The sequence below is a fragment of the Bos indicus x Bos taurus genome, chromosome 23, assembly GCF_003369695.1.
Source record: "Bos indicus x Bos taurus breed Angus x Brahman F1 hybrid chromosome 23, Bos_hybrid_MaternalHap_v2.0, whole genome shotgun sequence".
Lineage (NCBI taxonomy): Eukaryota > Metazoa > Chordata > Mammalia > Artiodactyla > Bovidae > Bos > Bos indicus x Bos taurus.
Window position 1 is genome coordinate 11,691,565 of NC_040098.1, and position 20,564 is coordinate 11,712,128.

General features: G+C 54.6%; 3 protein-coding genes across 6 annotated transcripts in view; 2 read left to right on the top strand and 1 right to left on the bottom strand.

Moving 5' to 3' along the window:
* Positions 1-4,298, top strand: part of RAB44 (RAB44, member RAS oncogene family) — a 28,631-nt gene extending 24,333 nt beyond the window's left edge. The window contains exons 12-13 of the mRNA XM_027525086.1: positions 992-1,068; positions 2,714-4,298. Coding sequence (XP_027380887.1) covers positions 992-1,068; positions 2,714-2,804 — 168 coding nt within the window. The 3' untranslated portion in view covers positions 2,805-4,298. The remainder of the gene's footprint in view (positions 1-991; positions 1,069-2,713) is intronic.
* A 4,376-nt stretch (positions 4,299-8,674) lies between these two features.
* Positions 8,675-10,050, top strand: LOC113882221 (galanin receptor type 3-like). The gene has a single exon (XM_027525442.1). It carries the CDS (start codon positions 8,675-8,677, stop codon positions 9,701-9,703), a length of 1,029 nt encoding a protein of 342 aa, XP_027381243.1. The 3' UTR covers positions 9,704-10,050.
* Positions 10,051-12,851: 2,801 nt separating this feature from the next.
* The window catches only part of CPNE5 (copine 5), a 102,266-nt gene continuing 94,553 nt past the window's right edge, over positions 12,852-20,564 (bottom strand). For 3 of the 4 annotated variants that reach the window (XM_027524537.1, XM_027524538.1, XM_027524539.1), the window contains 7 exons: positions 20,348-20,394; positions 18,148-18,329; positions 17,413-17,540; positions 17,067-17,169; positions 16,252-16,309; positions 15,763-15,836; positions 12,852-14,523 (listed from right to left, as the gene is read on the bottom strand). In XM_027524537.1, coding sequence (XP_027380338.1) covers positions 14,305-14,523; positions 15,763-15,836; positions 16,252-16,309; positions 17,067-17,169; positions 17,413-17,540; positions 18,148-18,329; positions 20,348-20,394 — 811 coding nt within the window. In that variant the 3' untranslated portion in view covers positions 12,852-14,304. Of the gene's footprint in view, positions 14,524-15,762; positions 15,837-16,251; positions 16,310-17,066; positions 17,170-17,412; positions 17,541-18,147; positions 18,330-20,347; positions 20,395-20,509; positions 20,546-20,564 lie in introns of those variants that run through there. The other variant, XM_027524540.1, reaches the window with a different exon arrangement.

Sequence of the window (20,564 nt, forward strand, 5' to 3'; positions counted from 1 at the left end):
CTAAAAAAATTTATTTACTTATTTATTTATTTTTGGCTGTGCTGGGTCCTCATTGCTGAGTGGGCTTTCTCTAGCTGCGGCAAGTGGGGGCTACTGTCCAGTTGCGGTGGGCTGGCTTCCCACTGCAGTGGTTTGTCGTGTTGCAGACCATGTGCTCTAGGGAGCCTGAGCTCAGTAACTGTGGCTCCCGGACTCTAGAGCACAACCTGTATAGTTGCGGTGCGCAGGCTTAGTTGTATGGCGTGTGGGATCTTCCCAGATCTGGGATGGAACCTGTGTCTCCTGCCTTAGTAGGCAGATTTGTTATCACTGAGCCGCCAGGGAAGCCCTGTACTTATACGTTTTTATGCTATATTTCCCAATGTTTCCCCCAATTCAATACTTCTGAAATTGAAAACATAATATATATATATATATATATATATATATATATACAAACAACGAATGACTTTAAAGAGCTTCTCAGGTGGCACAGTGGTAAAGAATCCATGTGCAATGCAGGAGGCGCAAGAGACACAGTTTCCATCTCTGGGTCAGGAAGATCCCCTGGAGTAGGAAATGGCATCCTGTTCCAGTATTCTTGCCTGGAAAATTCCATGGACAGAGGAGCCTGATGGGCTGCATTCCATGGGGTCACAAAGAGTCAGACGTGACTGAGCGGACACAGACAACAACTTAAAAATGTCCCCAAGGACATTTCTCCTAATTGGAATACGGGCTTCCCACCATTACTCTGAAGGCTGTGGGGTGTTTCTGGGTGGCGTCTTTGACACCTTGGCCAGCCAAAATGGAGAGACAGTGGGCAGAGGGGCAAGGCTGGGGACCATGGAGACGGGGAAAGAGACACAGGCTGCCTCGCCCCTTGGGGTTGGCTTGGGGATGTACTGGATGGGACTCTGTCTGATGGTCGGGCCTTCGGTGGTGGGGGCTGCCACCTGGACTCTCGGGGGTTTCCTCCACGGCACCTGTACCCCCATCTCTCTGGCTGCAGGAGCTGGGGGTCTCCTTTGGAGAGTGCAGCGCTGCGCTGGGTCACAACATCCTGGAGCCCGTGGTGCACCTGGCCCGGTGAGTGCCGCCCTACCCCTCCCCGCCCAGAACCTCCTGGACAGCCTTTAGCTGACTCATGCAGGAGGGGAGGCCCATCTGAGGAAGCACCTGAGAAAGCACAGGGCTCAGAAGCCTGGGGAGGGAGTGAGAGCCCTTCGAGGAGTCTCCCGACTCCAGTTCCACCAGTCCTGTCAGCGGCCCCACCTCTGGGAAGTCTCCATCCCCTCTCTGAGCCTCTGTGCCCTCCCAAGCTTCCAGTGACTTCCACTGCATTTAGAATAAAATTCAGATGCCTCCCAAAGGCCCGGATAGGCTCCAGTGCCATCTCCCTGCCCCCCACCCGACCTCCTCAGTCATGAGCTTAAGCCACTCAGAGGAACCCTCCCTGACCACACCTGCTCCCACCACTATTCTGAACCTTGTTCTCTGTGTCCCTCAAAGCCCTTCTTCTTCTTCTTTTTTTTTTTCCGGCTGCAAAGAGCAACTTGAGTGATCTTTGTTCCCCGACCAGGGATCAAACCTGGACCTTCAGAGTGAGAGCTCGGAGTCCTAACCACTGGACTGCCAGGGAAGTCCCACAAAGCCTTTCTTGGCAAACTGTCGTTTCAGAGTTTGTCCATTTTCCTGATGCTGACTGCCTTCCCCACCAGGCTGGAGCTCTAGCAGGGCCAGGTCTTTTTGGTTCATCTCCTCCCCGTTCAGTCCCTGGGTCAGAAAGATCCCCTGGAGAAGGAAATGGCAACCCACTCCAGTATTCTTGCCTGGAGAATTTCATGGGCAGAAGAATGTGGTGGACTGTAGCCCACGGGGTTGCAAAGAGTCGGACATGGCTGAGTGACTAACACTTCCTCCCTCTGGAGCCTGGCGCATGTTGGTGTTCAATTAATGAATGAAATGAGTGAGGTGGGAGGGGTCTTAGATGACACGATCTCTAGGCCCCTTCTCTGACAAAGCAACTTTCAGAGTGAGCTTGCTGAACTGCAAACCTGATCCCGTCTGATCCCTGGGACAGGAAACTGCTTGATGACTTCCTTTTGCTTTAGAATAAAAGCCCTACTTGTGGCTTCCTGGCTGGCAGAGCCCTGAATCCTCACTGCCTCCAAGGCTTCTTTCTGGCCGTTCAGTCCTTAGGCTCTGTGATTTAGGACAGTGCCAGGCACACAGGAAATACGCTGTGAATAAATGAATGAACAAAGAGGCTTTACTTCACCGATGCCCCAGCTCTCTCTTGACACTAAGCCTTTGCCCTCTGCCTAGAACTCACCCTTCCCTCTTTTCTGCAAGCGGACCCTTGTCCAGTGCTCCGTCTCGGCTCCAGCACTGCTTCCTTGCACCCTAAATCCCTCCAGGATCTGGTGTGAAGTCCCTCTGTGTGCCGCCCCATTCCTGGGTCCTGGTGGCCCCTTCCCGTCTCGGTCTCCCACACTACGCAAGGCAAGACCTGCTGGCTTCACGGTCATAATCAGAGTCCCTTGCCCCTGGCACGCAGTAGGCTGCAGAGAATGCTAGGAAAGAGACAGAAAGGTGTTTCATGCCATGTGGAACACAGGGCAGGGGCAGAGCGGAAGTTCAGGGGGTCCAGCCCCCAGCTGCACCCTTGGGTCCCTCCCTGCTGTCTCTGGCAGGTGAGAAAGAGGACTGATGCCCGGGCATCTTCACGCAGGTCCCTCAAGATGCAAGAAGAGCGCCTGAAGGGCTCGCTGGTGGAGGTGGCCCCCGAGAAGCCTCCAAAGAGAGCTGGCTGCTGCTTCTGAGGTGCTGGCCTGTCTGGGGTGGGCTGGCCACCTCCCTGGGTTTCCTGTGCCTTGGCTCCTGCCCCACCTGCCTGGGCACAGCAGTGACAGAGACGACTGGCTCAGAAGTTCTGGAAAACCCTCCTTGGGTCAGGACTCAGACCCCAGGGCAGAGGCTGCACTAACGCTGGCCTTTACACTCCCAGAGAGGGACTTTTCTGAGTAATAAGGTTGGTGGGGTGGGGATGGGGGGGCCAGTTAAAACTCTTTAAAGAAAGGAAAAGTCCAGAAAAAGGGCTTAAGGAAAATACACCACAGTATTGGCAAAACATCTCTAAGTGATAAAATTATAGGATAAAGGTGTGGCAGTGTTTTCCTTTTTACATCTATTTGTATTTACAGATCTTCTACGATGACTGGGTATTCCTTCTGTAGTCAGGAATAAGAATAAATCTTGAAGGGCGGGAGGGAAACTTTTAAAGAGCTTGCTTCGGTGCTGATTCCTAATTGAAATGGCCTGTTAATTGCAAAGTACTCTGTTTATTAAAGCAGTCCCACTCTTCCATGCCTGGCAAAGCTGGTGAACCTTGTCATTCTCAATGTGTCGGTTTGCAAACAGAGGGTTTCTTTCAAGCAGAATCTGATTCCTGGGCAAGAGCTGATGGCCCCTGGTATGTTCCATTCCCCTTATCTCCCTGAGCCCCAACCCCACTCTCTTTTCCCAAGATCTGCCTCTAAGGGCTCACATTTGGGGACCTCACCCCCTGCTCCACGCCATGGTGCCTCTGATGCCAACCTCGGCCTTAAGGATACACTTGTCAATTTCTGGATACACTCAAAGTGCAGCTGGGGTGTGGCTGGGGGAGCCTGGGAGCAGCAGGAAACTGGATTCAGATTATTCACAGGCTCCTCTTTGGAGTTTTTGTGAGAGTTCCCAGAATTACACAACATTCGCCTCCTGAAAGGTGGCTGTACGTTATAACCCGGGGCCGGGGATTTCAGTGCCCTTGGGGAGCTTGCTTTGAAAGCCTTAGATGGCCTCGGGTGTTGTGCTATCTCCTGTCATCAGTGTTTGCTGTAAATGTTGACTGTCACATCTTACCGTTAACCACAGAAATGCTTACCAGGTACTGTGGTCCAGAGTGGGCAGGTTGCTGAATCTGGTTCTTTGTAATCATTCGGATATTGGTGACTTCCTCCTCTGAATCAGAGGAAACCTCAGTTTCGGAGACAGACAAGCAAATTCAGTTCCAGAGACAGAGGTACAGAGAGAGAGACTGAAGGAGAAACAGGAGGGCAAGAGACAGCGGAAAGAGACAGCAGAAATAGAGACAGCGATGTAGTGAACAAATGTATGGATGCCAAGGGGGAAGGGTGGTGGTGGGAGGAACTGAGAGATTGGTACTGACACCCATATACACTATTGATTAGGAACTCTACCTAATGCACGGCAGTGACCTGAATAGGAAGGAAGTCCAGAAGGGAGGGGACGTAGGATTACGTGTGGCTGATTCATTGTGCTGTGAAGTAGAAACTAACACAACACTGTCAAGCAACTGTACTCCAGTAAAAATTAATTATATATATTAAAAAAAGCCTCTGTTCTTGGTCCTTATCCCTCTGCTCAGTTCTAAAGGACTGAGCTGTCTGTCACTAGAGGCAAACAAGCAGAAGCCAGGGAACACTTGGCAAAGAGGTGAAGTGGAGAAGATTCCCGTATCAGAAGGCAGCAGAGGTTACATTAGATTCCTTTAGTGGGTCCCATCTCTAGTCAGTGCAGAACAATCCCTGTGATCAGCTGTTTCTCTTAGCAGTCTGGCTCACTGATTCTTTCTCAGCCCCTGTGTTTTCCCCCTCCCTGGGTCCTGGGAGCCCACAGCCCTCCTCCTGTTCTGAGCAGGTTTTAGGCCCTAGTATGCTCAGAGAAAGACAGCCAGAGATAGCCAGAGACAGGAAGAGGCAGGCCGGCGTAAGTGATGCCGGGCCCTGGCTGAGAGTGGGGGGCAAGTCCTGCTGTGGCTCATGGCCCTCTCTCTGGAGTCTGGGGATCTGGCAGGCACCAGCATCTCTGTCCTACGGGCCAGCGAGTTAATGAGGCAGGTCGGCAGGGTGTGATTCCTGGGGGAGTGGTAGAGCGGATAGCGCCTCTGTCCTTTGGGGAATCTGGTACAGCAGTGGCCCCTCTGCCTGCCCCTCCCATCTCAGCTCTGTTCCCGCCCCGGGCAGCTAGCTCCTTGGAGGTGGGGTGCTAGAAGGAATGGCACCCCTGCCCAGAACCTTCTCTTAGCTTTCGCAGGCTGGATCCAGCTTCAGGGCAGAGCACAGCTGTGGAGGCGTCACCAGTCTGCCCTGGTGTCAAAGGGCTCCACGTCACCAAGCAGAGCCAAGGAACTTCCGAGCAGCACAGGCAGGTGAGGAGGCAGCAGGAGGAACTCAGGATAGACCTCAGAGTGAACTTCCAGGCAAGGGGTGAGTTCTCAGGGCATGTCCGTCAAGGGGGCTCTGGTCACAACTTAGCTTGAAGCTGATGAAGAAACAGAGGGTGGGACTACGTTGATGGGTCTCAGGGTTTGGAGTGAGAAGGGGAGGGCAGGGGGATAAAATGGAGTCTGGGCAGGGGTGGCAGAAAAGAGATTTTTTGGAACTGATAGTGGGCAGGATCAGAACACTAGCCATCATTTACCAAGCACTTGCTACGCTAGGCACTGTTCTGAGCATGTAACTCGTATTACCTCATTTAATCCTCACATCAGCCTCACGAGATGGGGCCTGTTATTAATCCCCATTTTACAGATAAGGAAAGTTACACAGAGAAGATCGAGTAGATTGTAGATGGATTCCCCAGTGGCTCAGTGATAAAAAAAGAATCCGTCTGCAATGCAGGAGACGAAGGTCCGATCTCTGGGTCGGGAAGATGCCCTGGAGGAGGGCGTGGCAACCCACTCTAGTACCCTTTCCTGGAGAATCCCCATGGACAGAGGAGCCTGGCAGGCTACAGTCCATAGGGTCGCAGAGAGTTGGACACAAATGAAGCGACAAGCTCGCTCACACACGCATCTAAGCAAGTGGTTGAGGGAGGCTTTAAACTCAGGCTCTAGTGACTATAAGCTTAACCCTGAAGTTATAGACCTTTCTGTAGACTACAGATCGGAGAAGGCAATGGCACCCCACTCCAGTACTCTTGCCTGGAAAATCCCATGGACGGAGGAGCCTGGTAAGCTGCAGTCCATGGGGTCGCGAAGAGTCGGACATGACTGAGCAACTTCACTTTCACTTTTCACTTTCATGCATTGGAGAAGGACATGGCAACCCACTCCAGTGTTCTTGCCTGGAGAATCCCAGGGATGGGGGAGCCTGGTGGGCTGCTGTCTACCGGCAGAGTTAGAGTCGGACACGACGGAAGCGACTTAGCATAGACTACAGATAGGGCAGCAGCAAGGTCCTTTGAGCCTTTTCTTTTCCCCATCCCTTCGCCCTTTCCCTCCCCTCCTCTCCAATCATATTTCACATCATTAGCAGGCAAGTCTGGGCCGGACGGAAGACACAAAAAAGCGATGACAAAGAACTGGAGAGTGGCATTCATCCGGGCTGTTATGGTGTTAGGGGGTCCCTCAGTGGCATTCATCCGGGCTGTTAGGGTGTTAGGGGGTCCCTCAGTGGCATTCATCCGGGCTGTTAGGGTGTTAGGGGGTCCCTCAGTGGCATTCATCCGGGCTGTTAGGGGGTTAGGGGGTCGCTCAGTTTCTCCTTCCCCTGCAGTCCCTGGAACCAGAGTCTGAGACCTGGGGTGTCGGCAGCAGAATCTACAGCGACCTCCCCACCTACTGTCTCTTCTCAGGCAAGTGGCTGCCATGGCACCCTGAGAACAAGCAAAGCCTCTGCAGGAGGGACTCAGGGGACCCCTGGCTCTGAGCCAGCTGTAGAGGGGCTTTCCAACCCCCACTCCCTGTGAGACAAGGGGATGGAAACCAGAATCAGGATCCCACTGAACTGTCTTTTTTGCTGCTTGTTTGCCTAGTACCTGGTTCTGGGTAAATGCTCAGGAAATATTTATTTAGTTTCTGAATTAAGGGGTAAGCTGCCTTTCACTAAAGCTCTGGGGTCCTGGCCTGTCTGAGACATGCAAGACGAAGGCATCAGCCCCTGAGCCAGCTCTGGGATGACTTGACCCCGTCTCTCAGCCTGTGAGCTCTCACGCTGGGATTCCCCACATCCTCAGCAGAGGTGATGGGCTGGGTGCAGTGCAGCAGTTCCCCTACCCTGCCAGTAGGCAGCTCAGCATGGCCACTGAAGGCAGTGGTTCCCAAGCTGGTCTTTCAAAACTGCCAAAGCCCAAACCAGTCAGATCGGGTCTTTGGAGTGTGACCCATGAATTAATATTTTTTTGGCTGCACCAAGTGACATGAGGTATCTTAAATTCCCTGACCAGAGATTTGAACCCGTGCCCTCTGAAGTGGAAGCGCAGAGTCTTAACCACTGACCGCCCAGGAAGTCCCAGGATTAGTGTTATTTTGTTTTTAAACTCCTCAGCTGATCCCAATGTGCAAACATGCTTGGGAACCACTTGTTGGTGCTTTATTACTTTCTCAAAGCCCTTGCATATTCATTTTTCCACTTGAACTTCAAATTAAAACTTGCTCATTTCACAGGCAGCGTGAGGTTTTGTTTAAAAACATGTATAGTGCATATATATATTTATATACTAAATAAATATATATACTATGCTAAATATATAATAATATATATGCTATACTAAATATGTATACTACACTACATATATATACTACATAAGTATACTAAGTACAGTATACTTGTATGTATATGACACTAGTATATATATATATAGTATACACACTACATATATGTGGTATACTTCTACATGTATGTAGTACACTAAGTATATCTATATATACTAAGTCTGCTACTGCTAAGTCGCTTCAGTCGTGTCTGACTCTGTGCAACCCCATAGACAGCAGCCCACCAGGCTCCCCCGCCCCTGGGATTCTCCAGGCACTGGAGTGGGTTGCCATTTCCTTCTCCAATGCATGAAAGTGAGAAGTGAAAGTGAAGTTGCTCAGTCGTGTCCGACTCTTCGCGACCCCATGGACTGCAGCCTACCAAGCTCCTCCATCCAGGGGATTTACCAGGCGAGAGTATTGGAGTGGGGTGCCATTGCCTTCTCCAATACTTAGTATATATACTTAGTATATATAATACTTTCTATATATATATACTTAGTACACTACATATAGGTAGTGTGTATACTATATATATATATATATACTAGTGTCATATACATACTAGTAATATATATAGTATTACTATATATTATAATATATAATAATATATAATATATAGTAATATACAATATTACAATATTATATATAATAATATATTATATATTATATAATATATATTATAGTAATATCGTATATATAATATATAAATATATATATACTATATATATACTATAATAAACATATATACTAATATATAAATATTTATCAGATTCAATTTGTACTCCCTGCAAAATTTTAGAAATACAGCAGTTATGAAGAAAATGAAAATCACCTCCATCTCGTCCTTGAGGGACATTTACTGTTGACACCTGTTTTACTTCCTTTATTTCCTCGATTCCTTATAGATGAGGCTGAGCAGCAAAAGCCACACGAGCTGCACACCAGACCGTGGCACTCCCAAGTAGCAGAGTCAGGATTTGAACCCAGGGCACTGACGGGGCACTGACAGAGCCCATCCCACCAGTTTGCTGAGGCAGGCCCGGGGCACCCACCGTGTGCAGGGGTCTGCGAAAGGAGGGAGCTCGGCAGGGAAAGAGGAAGGCGGCCTGCGGGCTGGCTTCTGCGCTGTCCTCGTGGGCCTGGAGCAGCAGAATGCAGGCCAATGCTACGTCTAGCGCCGGGCTCATGGCCACAGCCGAGCAACCGCTCCGACTCGTCTTTGCGGGGGTCTGTGGCCTCATCCTGCTGGTGGGGTTGCTGGCCAATGGGCTGATGCTGCTGGTGGTGGGCCGGGGCCCGGGCGCCCCCTGCCCGCTCCTCTCCTTGACCAACAGCCTCATGGTGAACATCACGTTGTCCGACCTGCTCTTCCTGGCCTGCGTGGTGCCGGTGCTCCTGCTGAGCTTCCTGCGGCAGGACTGGTGGCTGGGCCCCACCGTCTGCACCACCAGCCAGGCCGCCAACAGCGCCACCATGTTCTGCACCTTCTACAGCATGGTGGCCACGGCGCTCCTGCGCCACGTGGCTGTGGCCCGGCCCGACCTGGCCCTCCCGTCCGGCCCGGGTGCTCGCCGGCTGCTCTGCGGGGCCATGTGGGCCCTGGGCCTCACAGCCTCGCTGCCCACATGGCTGTTCCAGCGAGCAGTCGTGGAGGAGGGGGCCTGGGCCTGCCTCTTGCTTCTGAACCCTGCTCAGACCTCCTGCTACTTCACGCTCCTGGGAGCCCTGGCCTTCCTGCCTTGCGTGCTGGGGCTGGGCTGCTCTTTCGGCCACATGGGCTGGCTCCTGTGGACGCAGCCCCGGGGCCCCATGGGGGAGAGCGCCCGGGAGCATCGGGAGAACACCGGGCTCATCCTCGTAGTGCTGGTGGTCTTCATGCTGATGTGGGGGCCCTGCTCCGTGCTGGGCTACGTGGCAGCTGTGGGTGACCTGCCTGCCACGCCCGTGGCTTACGTGGCCTCCAGCCTCTGCACTCTCCTGGCCTACTCCAATTGCGCTGTCAGCCCCCTCCTCTGCTTCTACCTCTCTCGCCCCTTCCGGGCCAGGCTCGGGGACCTCTTTCGCAGGCCACTGGCAGCCAGGCATCCCAGGGCTGCGGGCGGAGCTGGTGTGGTGATGGAGAGTGTCCAGCCTGGACGTGATGGGGCCTCGGGAAGCCCCTGGGGCCTGGTGGGGGTCTGAGAGGTTAGGCTGATCGGAAGGCTGAAATTCAATAGAAATGGGAAGACCCCTAGTGACATTAGATCCCATCCCCTCCATTTTACCAGTGGGGAGACGAAGATCCAGAGACGGGAGGCAGCCCAGCAAAGGTGATGCAGCAGTTAAATAGCAACTAGATCAAGGCACGCGTTTTACCTTGAGGCTCAGATGGATACCTATGGGCTCCAGGGCTTTCTAGTTGTATAACCTGAAAAGTCCCTTAACCTCTCTATGCCTCAGTTTTCTCGTCTGGAAAGTAGAATCCTGATAGTACCCTTTTCACAGGTTGTTACGAAGATAAACTTCCCGAATATACAGTGCTTAAAAGAATGCCTGGTGCTTAGTAAATGAGTATTGGTCATTACTATTATTAGTATAATCTCATTTTTGTTAATTGAGGGGCATTTGAAATGAGAGTGGGAAAGGGACTTCTAAAGGCTGAGAAGTGAGTAGCAGAATGATCTGAGGGCTGATAAACTGGGGTCCTCAATCCTGAAGGCCTGGAGATTGAATGGGCAGACTGAATAGGGGCTCGTAGTCTGGGGAGGGGGGGCCCTTCAATCTCCTCGCCCTTCTCTGCTTGCCCTCCCCCAGCTCTGCCACACACACACTTCTCAGCACAATATAGGAACCCCATGAAGTAAAGTCAAAGTGGAGCCATGAGTCTGTGAATTCCTGAACACCTTCTCTGTGGTTTCTCTTCCTGATGTGGCCGGGGCAGGGACGCCTTTTGAGGCCTCTTCCTTCTCTCCAGAACCAAATGGCTTCACCTCTGCTACTCTATCCCCTCTGAGAAGTTCCCCAACTCCATGCCCTCCTTCAGGCCTCCTGGGGGAAAGCCTCAGGCTTTCGTGTTGGCCTGGGAACCAGGGAGATGTGTCTCTACTGAAATTCCCAAGACAGCATGTTCTGCTTGGTGACGGTGTTACAGCTAAATACACACACACGCACACACACACACATGCACACACATGCACGCACACCATGGTCAAAAAGCTTAAGAAATATAGTCTCTTTGCCATAAGACTAATCAGAGCCTCAAATACCCTGACAGCCCCTGGGACTCTCTGAGAGGGGCTTGGAGCCAGCAGCTTCCCAAAACTCCTGCCAGGGAACCAGTGTTCTGTGGAACACATTGTTGGGAAAGAACTCAGGAGAGAAGCTACTGTCTATAGCACAGTGAAGACGCTCTCGGCGCCCTGGGGCAGCGGCTCTGAGCCTCAATTCCCCTGCCAGGCGGCGGTCTTCTCCTCCCAACCCTTTCCCATGGGTGCCCAAGGTGAGGGAAATCAGGCCACTGGTTATGGGAACTTCCTTCTTCTCGAGCTGTGACCCAACCCGGTTCCCACTCAAAGCGGATTGGAATGCAAGTCAGAGGGGCATCTAATTATAAGGATAGTGGTGAATCAGCTCTAATTTACTATAGAATCGTCAGAAGCAAGCACGTCCCAAACTTTGGTGTAATTAGTACCAGTGTCTTGTGATGTGCAGGTTGGGAATGGCTGCCTGGAGGGCTAATCCAAGAGCAAACTCTCCCAGAGAAGGGAGAGATCCCTTTTCCTTGTGATCCTGGGCCCTCATGGCCACAGGAGGCCATGTGTGGCCACAGGAGGCTTTATATGTGAACAGCGATGAGGAGGAAGGTGGTGTTTATTGCACACTGAGCGCAGCAGGTCCTGTGCATGTCACACGCTTCATATGTGCACATCTGCATGTTATTCTGGCCCTATGACAGTCCTGCAAGGGAGGAGAGACGGCCCTGTCACACAGGTGCGGCAACTCATCCTGGACACATGATCTGTGTGTTGTCTAGGCCGGGGGTCCCTAACCCCCAGGCCACTGACTGGTACTGATCCATGGCCTTAGGAACAGGCCTACAGAGCTGGAGGTTAGCAGTGGGTGAGCAAACAAAGCTTCATCTGTATTTACAGCCACTCCCTATCGCTCACATTACCCCTTGAGCTCGGCTTCCTGTCAGATCAGCGGTGGCATAATGAATGTAATGTGCTTGAATTATCCTGAAACCATCCCCGCAACCCCGTGGAAAAACTGTCCTCCAAGAAACCGGTCCCTGGTGCCCAAAAGGTTGGGGACCAGTGGTCTAGGCTGCCCCAAGAGTCTCCCTTTGGTACCCACAGATCCTGGCCCTTCTCCCTGGTTCCGTCTTGATACCCTAGGGTGGTAGTATTTATTGCTTATTTCTCCAGAGCAGGGGTTAGAGGCCTGTGAAGGGTGCGACTGTGTGTGAGCAGGGTCTCCAAACCTGAGCAGCGCCTGGCACTAATGCTCACTCAACACTTGCTGAGAGATGAGTGAGCAAATGCAATGAAGTCACTCACAGAATAATCTGATCCTGTTGCTCACCTCTCTCACCTCCTTAGTGGCTCCCTGATTGCCTCAGAGCAACACTGAAGACCTTACTGTGACCCACAAGGCCCTGCACATTCCAGATTCTCCACCCCCAAGCCCATCTCCTGCACTGTCCCCTCCTTGCTGCTTTTGGCTGCCCCCTGTGGCATGCAGGATCTTAGTTCCCTGACCAGAGATTGAACCTGTGCCCCCTGCAATGGAAGTGTGGAGTCTTAACCACTGGAGCACCAAGGAAATGCCCCCTCTTCCCTCCTTAATGCAGGTTCAACCCACTGGCTTCCTGCTGTCCTTCAAACACACCCCAGGGCCTTCTATGTGCTGCTCCTGCTCCTTGAAGCCCTCTTGCCTCAGAGACCAGTATGTCCCTCTCTCTCCTTTGCTCAGGGTTCATCTAACTGTCATCTCCTCGGAGAGGCCCCCTCCCCGACCACCTCATTTAAAATGTCACCTTGTCCCTCTCTATCCTCTTATTCTCCTTTGTGACACTTACCACCACTGGAAATCGTTATTTACCTATTCATTTATGTGCTTACTGTGTTTCCCCTGTCCTGTCGCGTGTCTGCCGTAAGCTCGACACGGAGACGGGGCCCCCATGTTTCGTTCACTGCTGCATCCGCAGTGCCTAGCACGGACCCCGGCACATAGCTGTTCAGCACATTTTTGTTGAATAAAAGAGGGGAAAAAAGAGAGCGAGGAGCACCTGGACGCTCACACAGCAACATCTGTGCTATTTTTCAAAGGACAAAGGAAAACAAAGAACTTTAGTAAAAGAATCCAATTTACTTCAGTTTAAGGCAAATTCCACACAGAGACTGTCTCAGAGACGGGCACAGGACCAGACAGCATAGAAACGGCACCGTCATGCATGATGGGGAGGGAAGCAGTGTCTGCAACAGACGCGGTGTGGCCTGGTCTCCACCAGGCATGGGAGATTCAGTGGGCAGAGGAGCCCCATGCAGCAGGAGGGACTGGCATGCATGACCTGTTCCCCAGGTGGGTAAAGGCTGGGCAGCTGGGGTGGGGGCCCAGGCATGAGATCATCTTTCTCACCTTTCCCACAACAGGGGCAAGGGCTCTGGCTCAGAGGCCAGGAGCCCAAGGCTGAGGGACTAGGGTGGATATGGGGTGATGGGATGGAACAGGGTGACCCTAGAGCCAAGACGGCCTTAAAGGGCAGCACTAGTGAGGAGTGGGATGGGGGAAGCTGGACACAGGATGACTGTGGACTCTCAGACTATCAGAGCTGAAGGTAAACCCAGGGCCATCTGGTCAACCCTCTTGCCTTACAGATGTGGAAACTGAGATCCAGAAGGTAGAAAGGCCTTGCCTGGGTTCCTGCAGCCAGCAGGGGCTGGAGGCAGGGTTGAACCCAGGGATCCCCCATCCCCATGGGATAGAGGGGCAGTGTCAGAATGCTGGAGCAGGGCTGCTTTTTGCCCAAGCCTCCAGGTGGGTGGTAAAGGATTGCACCCCAAGGACCCTGGGCAGCCTCTGGGGAAAGAAGGGGCTGTCTGAGGCCAGGAGCCAACTGCGAAGGTCTCTATGGGCCCAGACCAGGAGAGGCCTGTGGATTTCTGTCTAGAACCAGCATCATACTGGGCTGGAGAGGCACCAGAAAGGACTCCGTGCCTGATAAGCTTCCGTTCCTTGCCCACCACACGGCCTCCATCCATTACCACTGCATCCCCTTCATGGGTCTGTAGTACTCCCACTGCATGCAAGGGTCCCAGCGAGGGGGTCACGTGTTTGGGCATTCCTCAAAGCCCAGCAGCCTCATGGGGTTCATTGGCAACAGGGACAGGATAGATACTGAGGTGGGGGTCAGGGGGCTGGTATAGGAGTAGATACCACAGGAGCAGGGGACCTGGTGGTGGGAGGCTCAGCCCAGGCTCAGGGTGATAAAGGAGCTGACGAAGATTGCCCGGGTGGGCTGAGGGGGACCCCGATGGTCCTGATTAACATCTTCCTGGCTGGTCCAGAACCAGGCGTCAGTGAAAGAAGAGAAGGAGGGGCCCAGATCCCCAACTCCATCACCTGTACCTCCAGACTTCAGGGTGTGGGGCAGTGTGGGAGGAGTCTCCAGAAGCCCCGCCCCGCCAGCCTCCCAGGCACACGTGTTCCATAGGCTGGACAGGGTGGACCGCAGCAGGGTCTGGGCGCCCCGCCTACCTTTCTACTGGCCTAAGCCCCAGCCATCTGAGCAGACCACATGCTCAGATGTGCGTGTGCAGCGGGGAAGCTGGGGGTGTGCGGGCCGGAGACTGTGGGGGAGAGCGAGCAGTGGCCATGGGCGGGGAGCGTGGGCGGATGCCCTGTGCCTTCATGTAGGACACCAGCTGGTCGGGGATCTCGGCCAGCACGTCACGGGCCAGGCGCGCCATGCTCAGCACGTGGTTGCCCGTGCGGTCCACGTAGTCCCTGAAGGGCACGAACTGTCCAGCAGGGGGAGGCAGGGTGAGGCCCGGTCTCCCTCTGGACACCAGGCCCCACCCCCAAATCTCCAGGCCTGGGCTCCTGTCCCACTCCTGCCCAGCCTCTGCCTGGCTTGACCCAAGCCTTCCTCAGCATAGTGATTCTCTAAAGGGTGGCATCATAGTCATTGTTCTTTCATTCACTCAAAAAATAACTTATTGAACACTGTTCATGCCAGGACAAACAACTGAACAAGATTCCTTAATCTCTGATTAAGTATCTGCACCAAGCAGAGGCACTTAGCAGAACTTAGCAGACACTCAGGAAATGCTGAAGGGAATCCCTGGTTTCTGGGAAATGGACCCTGCAGGTCTCCTCCCACCTCTGCAGCAGAGTCCCTTCTGTCTCTTTGGGTTCCCTTTCTGGCCCAATACCTACAGTTCCACTCCTATGGCTTCCTCCCAGGAGATGTCTGCCTCCCCCATGCCCCACTACCCCCGACTCCCGTGCCTCAGGCTCACTTCTGCCTCCAGGCCTTTGCACGCACCTCCCAGACTGCCCTTCTTCAGTTGCTAGCCCCCCAGCTTTGGTCTCCACATCTGGAATGATCCCTCCCCCATTTTAATTTTTTTAATGGGGGTGGAGGCAGTATGGAGACCGTCGGGGGTTTTTATTTTATTCTGAATCTCCTAAGCACCAGGCACTCAGTCTGCAGCAGAGTCACAGAGGGGTGTGTGCTTACTGAGGTGCATTCTGAGGCTTGACTAGACAGGGATTCCCTGAGGACAAAGACCTGTCTGCTGTTACATTTGCCATTCTCTGCGGAGAGGCTGGCACTGATTCAGTGAACCAGGCAACACTCATTCTTGAAAAGGGCTGCAGCAGCCCTTTAGACACCGCCTCCACCTTCACAGGGTTTGCCATCTCACTCCGGAAGGCAGCCCGGCAGAAAGCAACAGAAGGTGTGAGAAACTAGGCCTCTGTGTTCTACAGGAGACGCTGCAGGCTCAGGGAGGGCAGGGTGTGAGCGTTCCAGTTGGGGTAACACCAGGCTAGGGGTGAGTCTCAGACATGGTGGGGGGGTGTCCAGCCCCACAACTGACTCCTATCTCCTTCTATGATGGTCAAGCCATTTTAGGACTACCAATGCCTCCCTCCAGGGCCCCTTTCCAGAGAAGCCCCCAGAAGGGGGAGTGAGGTCAGCCTGGCTAGGGGGGCTCTTCCGTTTTCTGTGGGGAAAGCCAAGGTCTGGGCTTCACCTGGACAATGTCCCGCTCGGCCAGCTTTCCCCGGGAGGAGATCCGCACGTCATCGCCATCTAGTTCCACCATGGCTGTTGGGGGGAGGGGGTAAAGACAAGGGGTGGGGGAACTAACCGGAGGGCACCTGAGCCCGGCAGGACAGAGGCCGCCAGCCCAGGCCCCCGCGTCAGAGATGAGAAAGCTGAAGCCAGGAGACAGGAGGAGCCCAGTCCCGGGCAGCCCTCCCCGCCCCCACCCCGCGCAGGATCCCAGGGTGGAGGCTGGAGGAGTGACTTGGGGCCTCCTCCCCACAGCCTTGGGGTGTGGGCGTGGGGTACGCACCTTGACACACCCCTCCCTGTGCAAACAAACGCACTCTCACACCCTGCCTGCTCACCCAGACAGTCTCACACAGACCGGGGTGTGAGTCCTTGCTCTTTTGGGAGGGGTCACTCCCAAGGGCCTGAAGCCTCTGGGGAAACACGTCGGGGGGCGGTGGGGACTCACCGTCGAACTCTGCCTGGCCCACGCCGATGATGATGATGGACATGGGGAGTTTGGCAGCCTGGGAGGCAACGTGGGAGATGACACGGGAGGTGGAGGTGGGTGGGAGGGGTGGGGGCCCAGCCAAGGGGCCAGTTAAAAGGAAGGGGAGATTGTGGGTAGGGAAGGGAAGGGGTGGGCCACAGAAGAAAGGAAGGCGGTCAGGGAAGAATTGGAGAAGTGGAGGATGGAGACACACAGAGAAACACAGAAAAAGAAGGAGGCGGGAAAGAGGGCATAGACCAAAGGGAACGGAGGTGGGGACACCAGAGAGGAAGTGGGAATCGAGAAGGAAGGAGGCAGAGGGGAGGCGGGTCACAGGTCTGCTTCTGCAAGACACCCCGTCCTCTCCTCTGTCTCTGGACCTCCGTCATGTGGGACAGCTTTTACGTGGGCCTGGAGGGAGGGCCAGCTATGGCCAGAGCCCCTGTGCAGGGAGACCACCCCGTCTCCACCTCTTGGGACCTCCCATCTCTTCTACCTGGCCAAGCCGGGCTGGGGTCTGGGGCAGCAGCCCCAGAGGTGGGTTAACGAGAGAGCCATAGGAGTCTGGAGGGAGTGGACCACCCAGTGTGATGAAGAGGTAGGTACAGAGTTTGCCAGTCGGATCCTTCATCAGCCGGACCCCCTCTGCCCCCCAAACCCTGCTGTTGGCCCTCCAGGCTCTACAGCGAGAAACCAGGAGTGGTCCCGAAGAGGGCAGGGAGAAGAGAGGCCATGCCCCACAGGTCTCCCCAAAGGAGGCACTTCCCCACCCCCTGTCCCCACGCCCCGCTCACGTTGACGATCGCCTCCTTGGTCTGCGCCATGTCCGAGATGACCCCATCTGTGATGATGAGCAGCACCGAGTACTGGGAGCCGTCCTGCACTGCGGCCGCGTTCCTGGGGCAGGGCAGGGGGTGGCGGTCTGTCTGCTGGGATGCTGGGCACGCCGTCCCCCCACACAAGGACCCTGAACACTGGTGTGACAGCTCTTTGGTGGAAAGGGGATCTTTTTAGGGTCAGGGCACCCCCAAAAGTAAATCAGTGGGAAGAGACACGCCCTCCCGCCTTCCTGAAAGGATGGGGAGGGAAGGAAGCCCCTTGCGAGCTGCGGGGAGGGCTGTCCAGTGACCCCGTGCTCACCTGGCCACATGGGTGACCACGGGGGCGAAGTTGGTGGGGCCGTAGAGCTGCACCGTGCGCAGACTGTGGTGGTAGGCCTCTAGGATGCCATCGATGCCGCAGCACGAGGGGTTCTCCTGGTTGCCATTCTGGGAGCACAGCGGGTGGGGAGCTGAGCCCAGGAAGGAAGGAGGGGTGGGAAGGAGGGCAGAGGGGTGGTCTGGCGGGGAGGCTGGGCCAGGATGGAGGAGGCCTGCAGGCCTGGGCCCTCCTAGACTCTTCTCTGGTGGGGGCTCGGGGGTGGGGGCTGGGAAGAGAGCCCCAGGGCCCACCATGATGGGCCCCACAAGCTCCAGGTGAGCAGTGTCCAGACGGGCTCCTTGTCCTACTCCCTGTGTCTGCTGAGACACATCCTCCCATCCTAGAATTACCTGCAGTTGTTCAGACCCCAACGCACACCCTTTTTATCCTCATTTCTGAGGTCTTAGGGAATAGTTCAGCCATGACTCCACTCCACCTCCACCAGGGTCTTGTTGGGAAAAGGAGGGCAGAGCCCACTGTGGGTGGCTTCACAGGGGAGATGATTGTGACCGAAGTGGGGAGTGGGGTTCTGATCTGAGCTCTGATACAAGTCCCGCTCCAAGCCCCAGCAGGCAGCCTGCCCCCACAAAGCCCGCAGCTCAAGTCCCCAGGTGGGCAGGACGGGCAAGGCCTCCCTACCCCAGGCCACAGCCCTTTCTCTCGGGGGTCTCCTACCAGTGGGAACTCGTGGGACACCCTGCCGTCCGGGGGCAGCTTGGCCCCGAAGCCGAGGGCGGGGAACATCTTGTCGCTGTCGTAGTGCTGGATGATCTCCCCGACGGCGGTCAGCGCCAGCGCGTAGGCGTTCAGCTGGTAGGGGCTCATGTAGTGCAGCGACGTGGACTGCGAGGGGTTCCCTGCGAAGTGGGTACAAGGGGGGACACTGGATGGCCCGGACATGCCACGTCACCGGGCTCGGAATGCAGAAGGGGTGTCCAACGGCACCCCTTTCCTTCCCTTACTGAGCATTCAACCCTTGAGCAAACCATGGCTGCGAAACCCTCCGAATGGAGCCTGAGTCCCTCCTCTGTGAATCTAGCCTCTTGCTCGTAGGACTGCAGCAGCCTGATCTCCAGGTCTCTGCCCTGTGTCCACACTCAGCACACCCACCAGGCTGAGTCTACATCAAAACTCACCTAATCACACCTCTTCTCTGCTCAAAATGCCCCGATGTTTCCATTTCACCCAGAGCTGAATCTAAAGTCCTTACGAGGGCCCACACAGCCCCACTGGAACCGGCCTCCAGTGACACCTCTCCGCATCTCCTACCATCCCATTACTCCCTCGGTTCCAGCGTCTAGCCATCCCCGCCTCAGGGCCTTGGCAAAGACTGTTCCCTCTGCTCTGGGACATCCTTCCACAGATGTGCGCATGCCTTCCTCCCTCCCTTTTCAGGTCTGCTGTGGTCTTCCCTGGAGCCTGTTGAAAGCTACAGTCCCCACCCCTCTTCCTGGCTTGTTCTCCATAGCCCTTGTTACCACTGATATGGTCCATATATTAGTTACTTGTTTATTAACGAGAGTAGTACAGCACAGCCTGCCAAGTATTAATCCTTTTTCTACTTCCTGCTGTGTGATCTTGGATACGAATGCGTAACCACTCAGCCTCAGTCTCCCCAGCAGTAGAATGGGGGTAATAATAGTCCCCAGGCTTCCCTGGTGGCTCAGATGGTAAAGAACCTGCCTGGAATGCAGGAGACCTGGGTTCAATCCCTAGGTTGAGAAGATCCCCTGGAGAAGGGAATGGCAACCTACTTGCAGTATTCTTGCCTGGAGAATCCCATGGACAGAGGAGCCTGGTGGGCTACGGTCCATGGGATGGCAAAGAGTCAGAGACAGCTGATCAACTAACACTATACTATACTATACTAATAATAGTCCCCGCCTCACTGGACTACTGTGAGGATTAAACAGATGTTACTGTAACTCTCCTCATTGTTATGAATACTAAGCACCGTACCCCCTGGCCGCCCCCCCAGTTCTGACGTCTCAGCACTCTGCCGTGGTAGGGCCTTGCAGAGAGAGGTTTCTGACAAGCCTGCAGACTACCAGACCTGAGGAATTTCTGATTGAGCGGGGCTTAATGCAGGTGCAGAGTCCAAGGAAGGCTGTCATGGCTCTAACAGTTAGGCACTGATTGCTCCCAACCGCTCAGTCACCCTGGAGAAGGTCAGGGAAGGAAGGAAGCTGGGGCAGCCGAGCAGAGGCGAGGCCTGGAGCCCCCGGGTGCCCCACCTCCCAGTCCTGCCTCTGCCTCCCCTCCAGCCTGCAGGCTGGCCTGCACATCATGCTCCTGCTCGTGCTCGGTCGCTCAGTCGTATCTGACACTTTGCGACCCCAGGGACTGTAGCCCGCCAGGCTCCTCTGTCCGTGGGATTCTCCAGGCAAGAATACTTGGAGTGGGTTGCCATGCCCTCCTCCAGGGAATCGTCTCAACCCAAGAATCAAACCCGCGTCTCTTACATCTCCTGCATTGGCAAGCAGGTTCTTTGTCGCCAGTGCCACCTGGGAAGCCCTGGACTGCACAGGGGCTGTGCAGTCTGATCCTGCGAGGAAACACCCCTGCTCCAGGGCTCCCCACAGCGTGGCTCTCCTATTCCCCCAGGGAGGCTGGGTGTCCTCAAGAGCAAGGCTCAGGGTATGTAGGCCCAGAGCCCGGCTTTGTGAGTGACCACGATCCAATCAGCGAATGCCTTTGCCACCTTGGCTGTATCTTTGGTTCTCCAGGCCCAAGTTCCTCCTCTTTGGGAGGATGAGGCCAGAGAGTATGGAAGACCTGGCGTCCAGCTAGGGACAACTACCACAGTCCTGAAAAGCCCTCCCTTTTCCAGGCCCCCAGCCCCCACCCAGCTCCTTGGCCCATGCCTGCTACTCACCATTGGAGGCTGTGAAATCAATGGCCACCGTGAAGTTGATCTGGGTCCTAGAAGAAGGAGGACAACAGGGGAGTTAGCTGGCCAAAGGCAGGGCTGTGGGGAGGGCGAAGCGTACTGGACCGGAGTGAGAACCCCAGCTTCCGCCCCAGCCCTGCTGCATGCCATGTATGTAGTCTGGGTGAAGCATTTGTCTCCTTCAGGTCTGGAAAACTGGAAG

Excerpts from the sequence above, each read along its gene's own strand:
- LOC113882221 (XM_027525442.1), top strand. The coding sequence starts at position 8,675 with ATGCAGGCCAATGCTACGTCTAGCGCCGGGCTCATGGCCACAGCCGAG.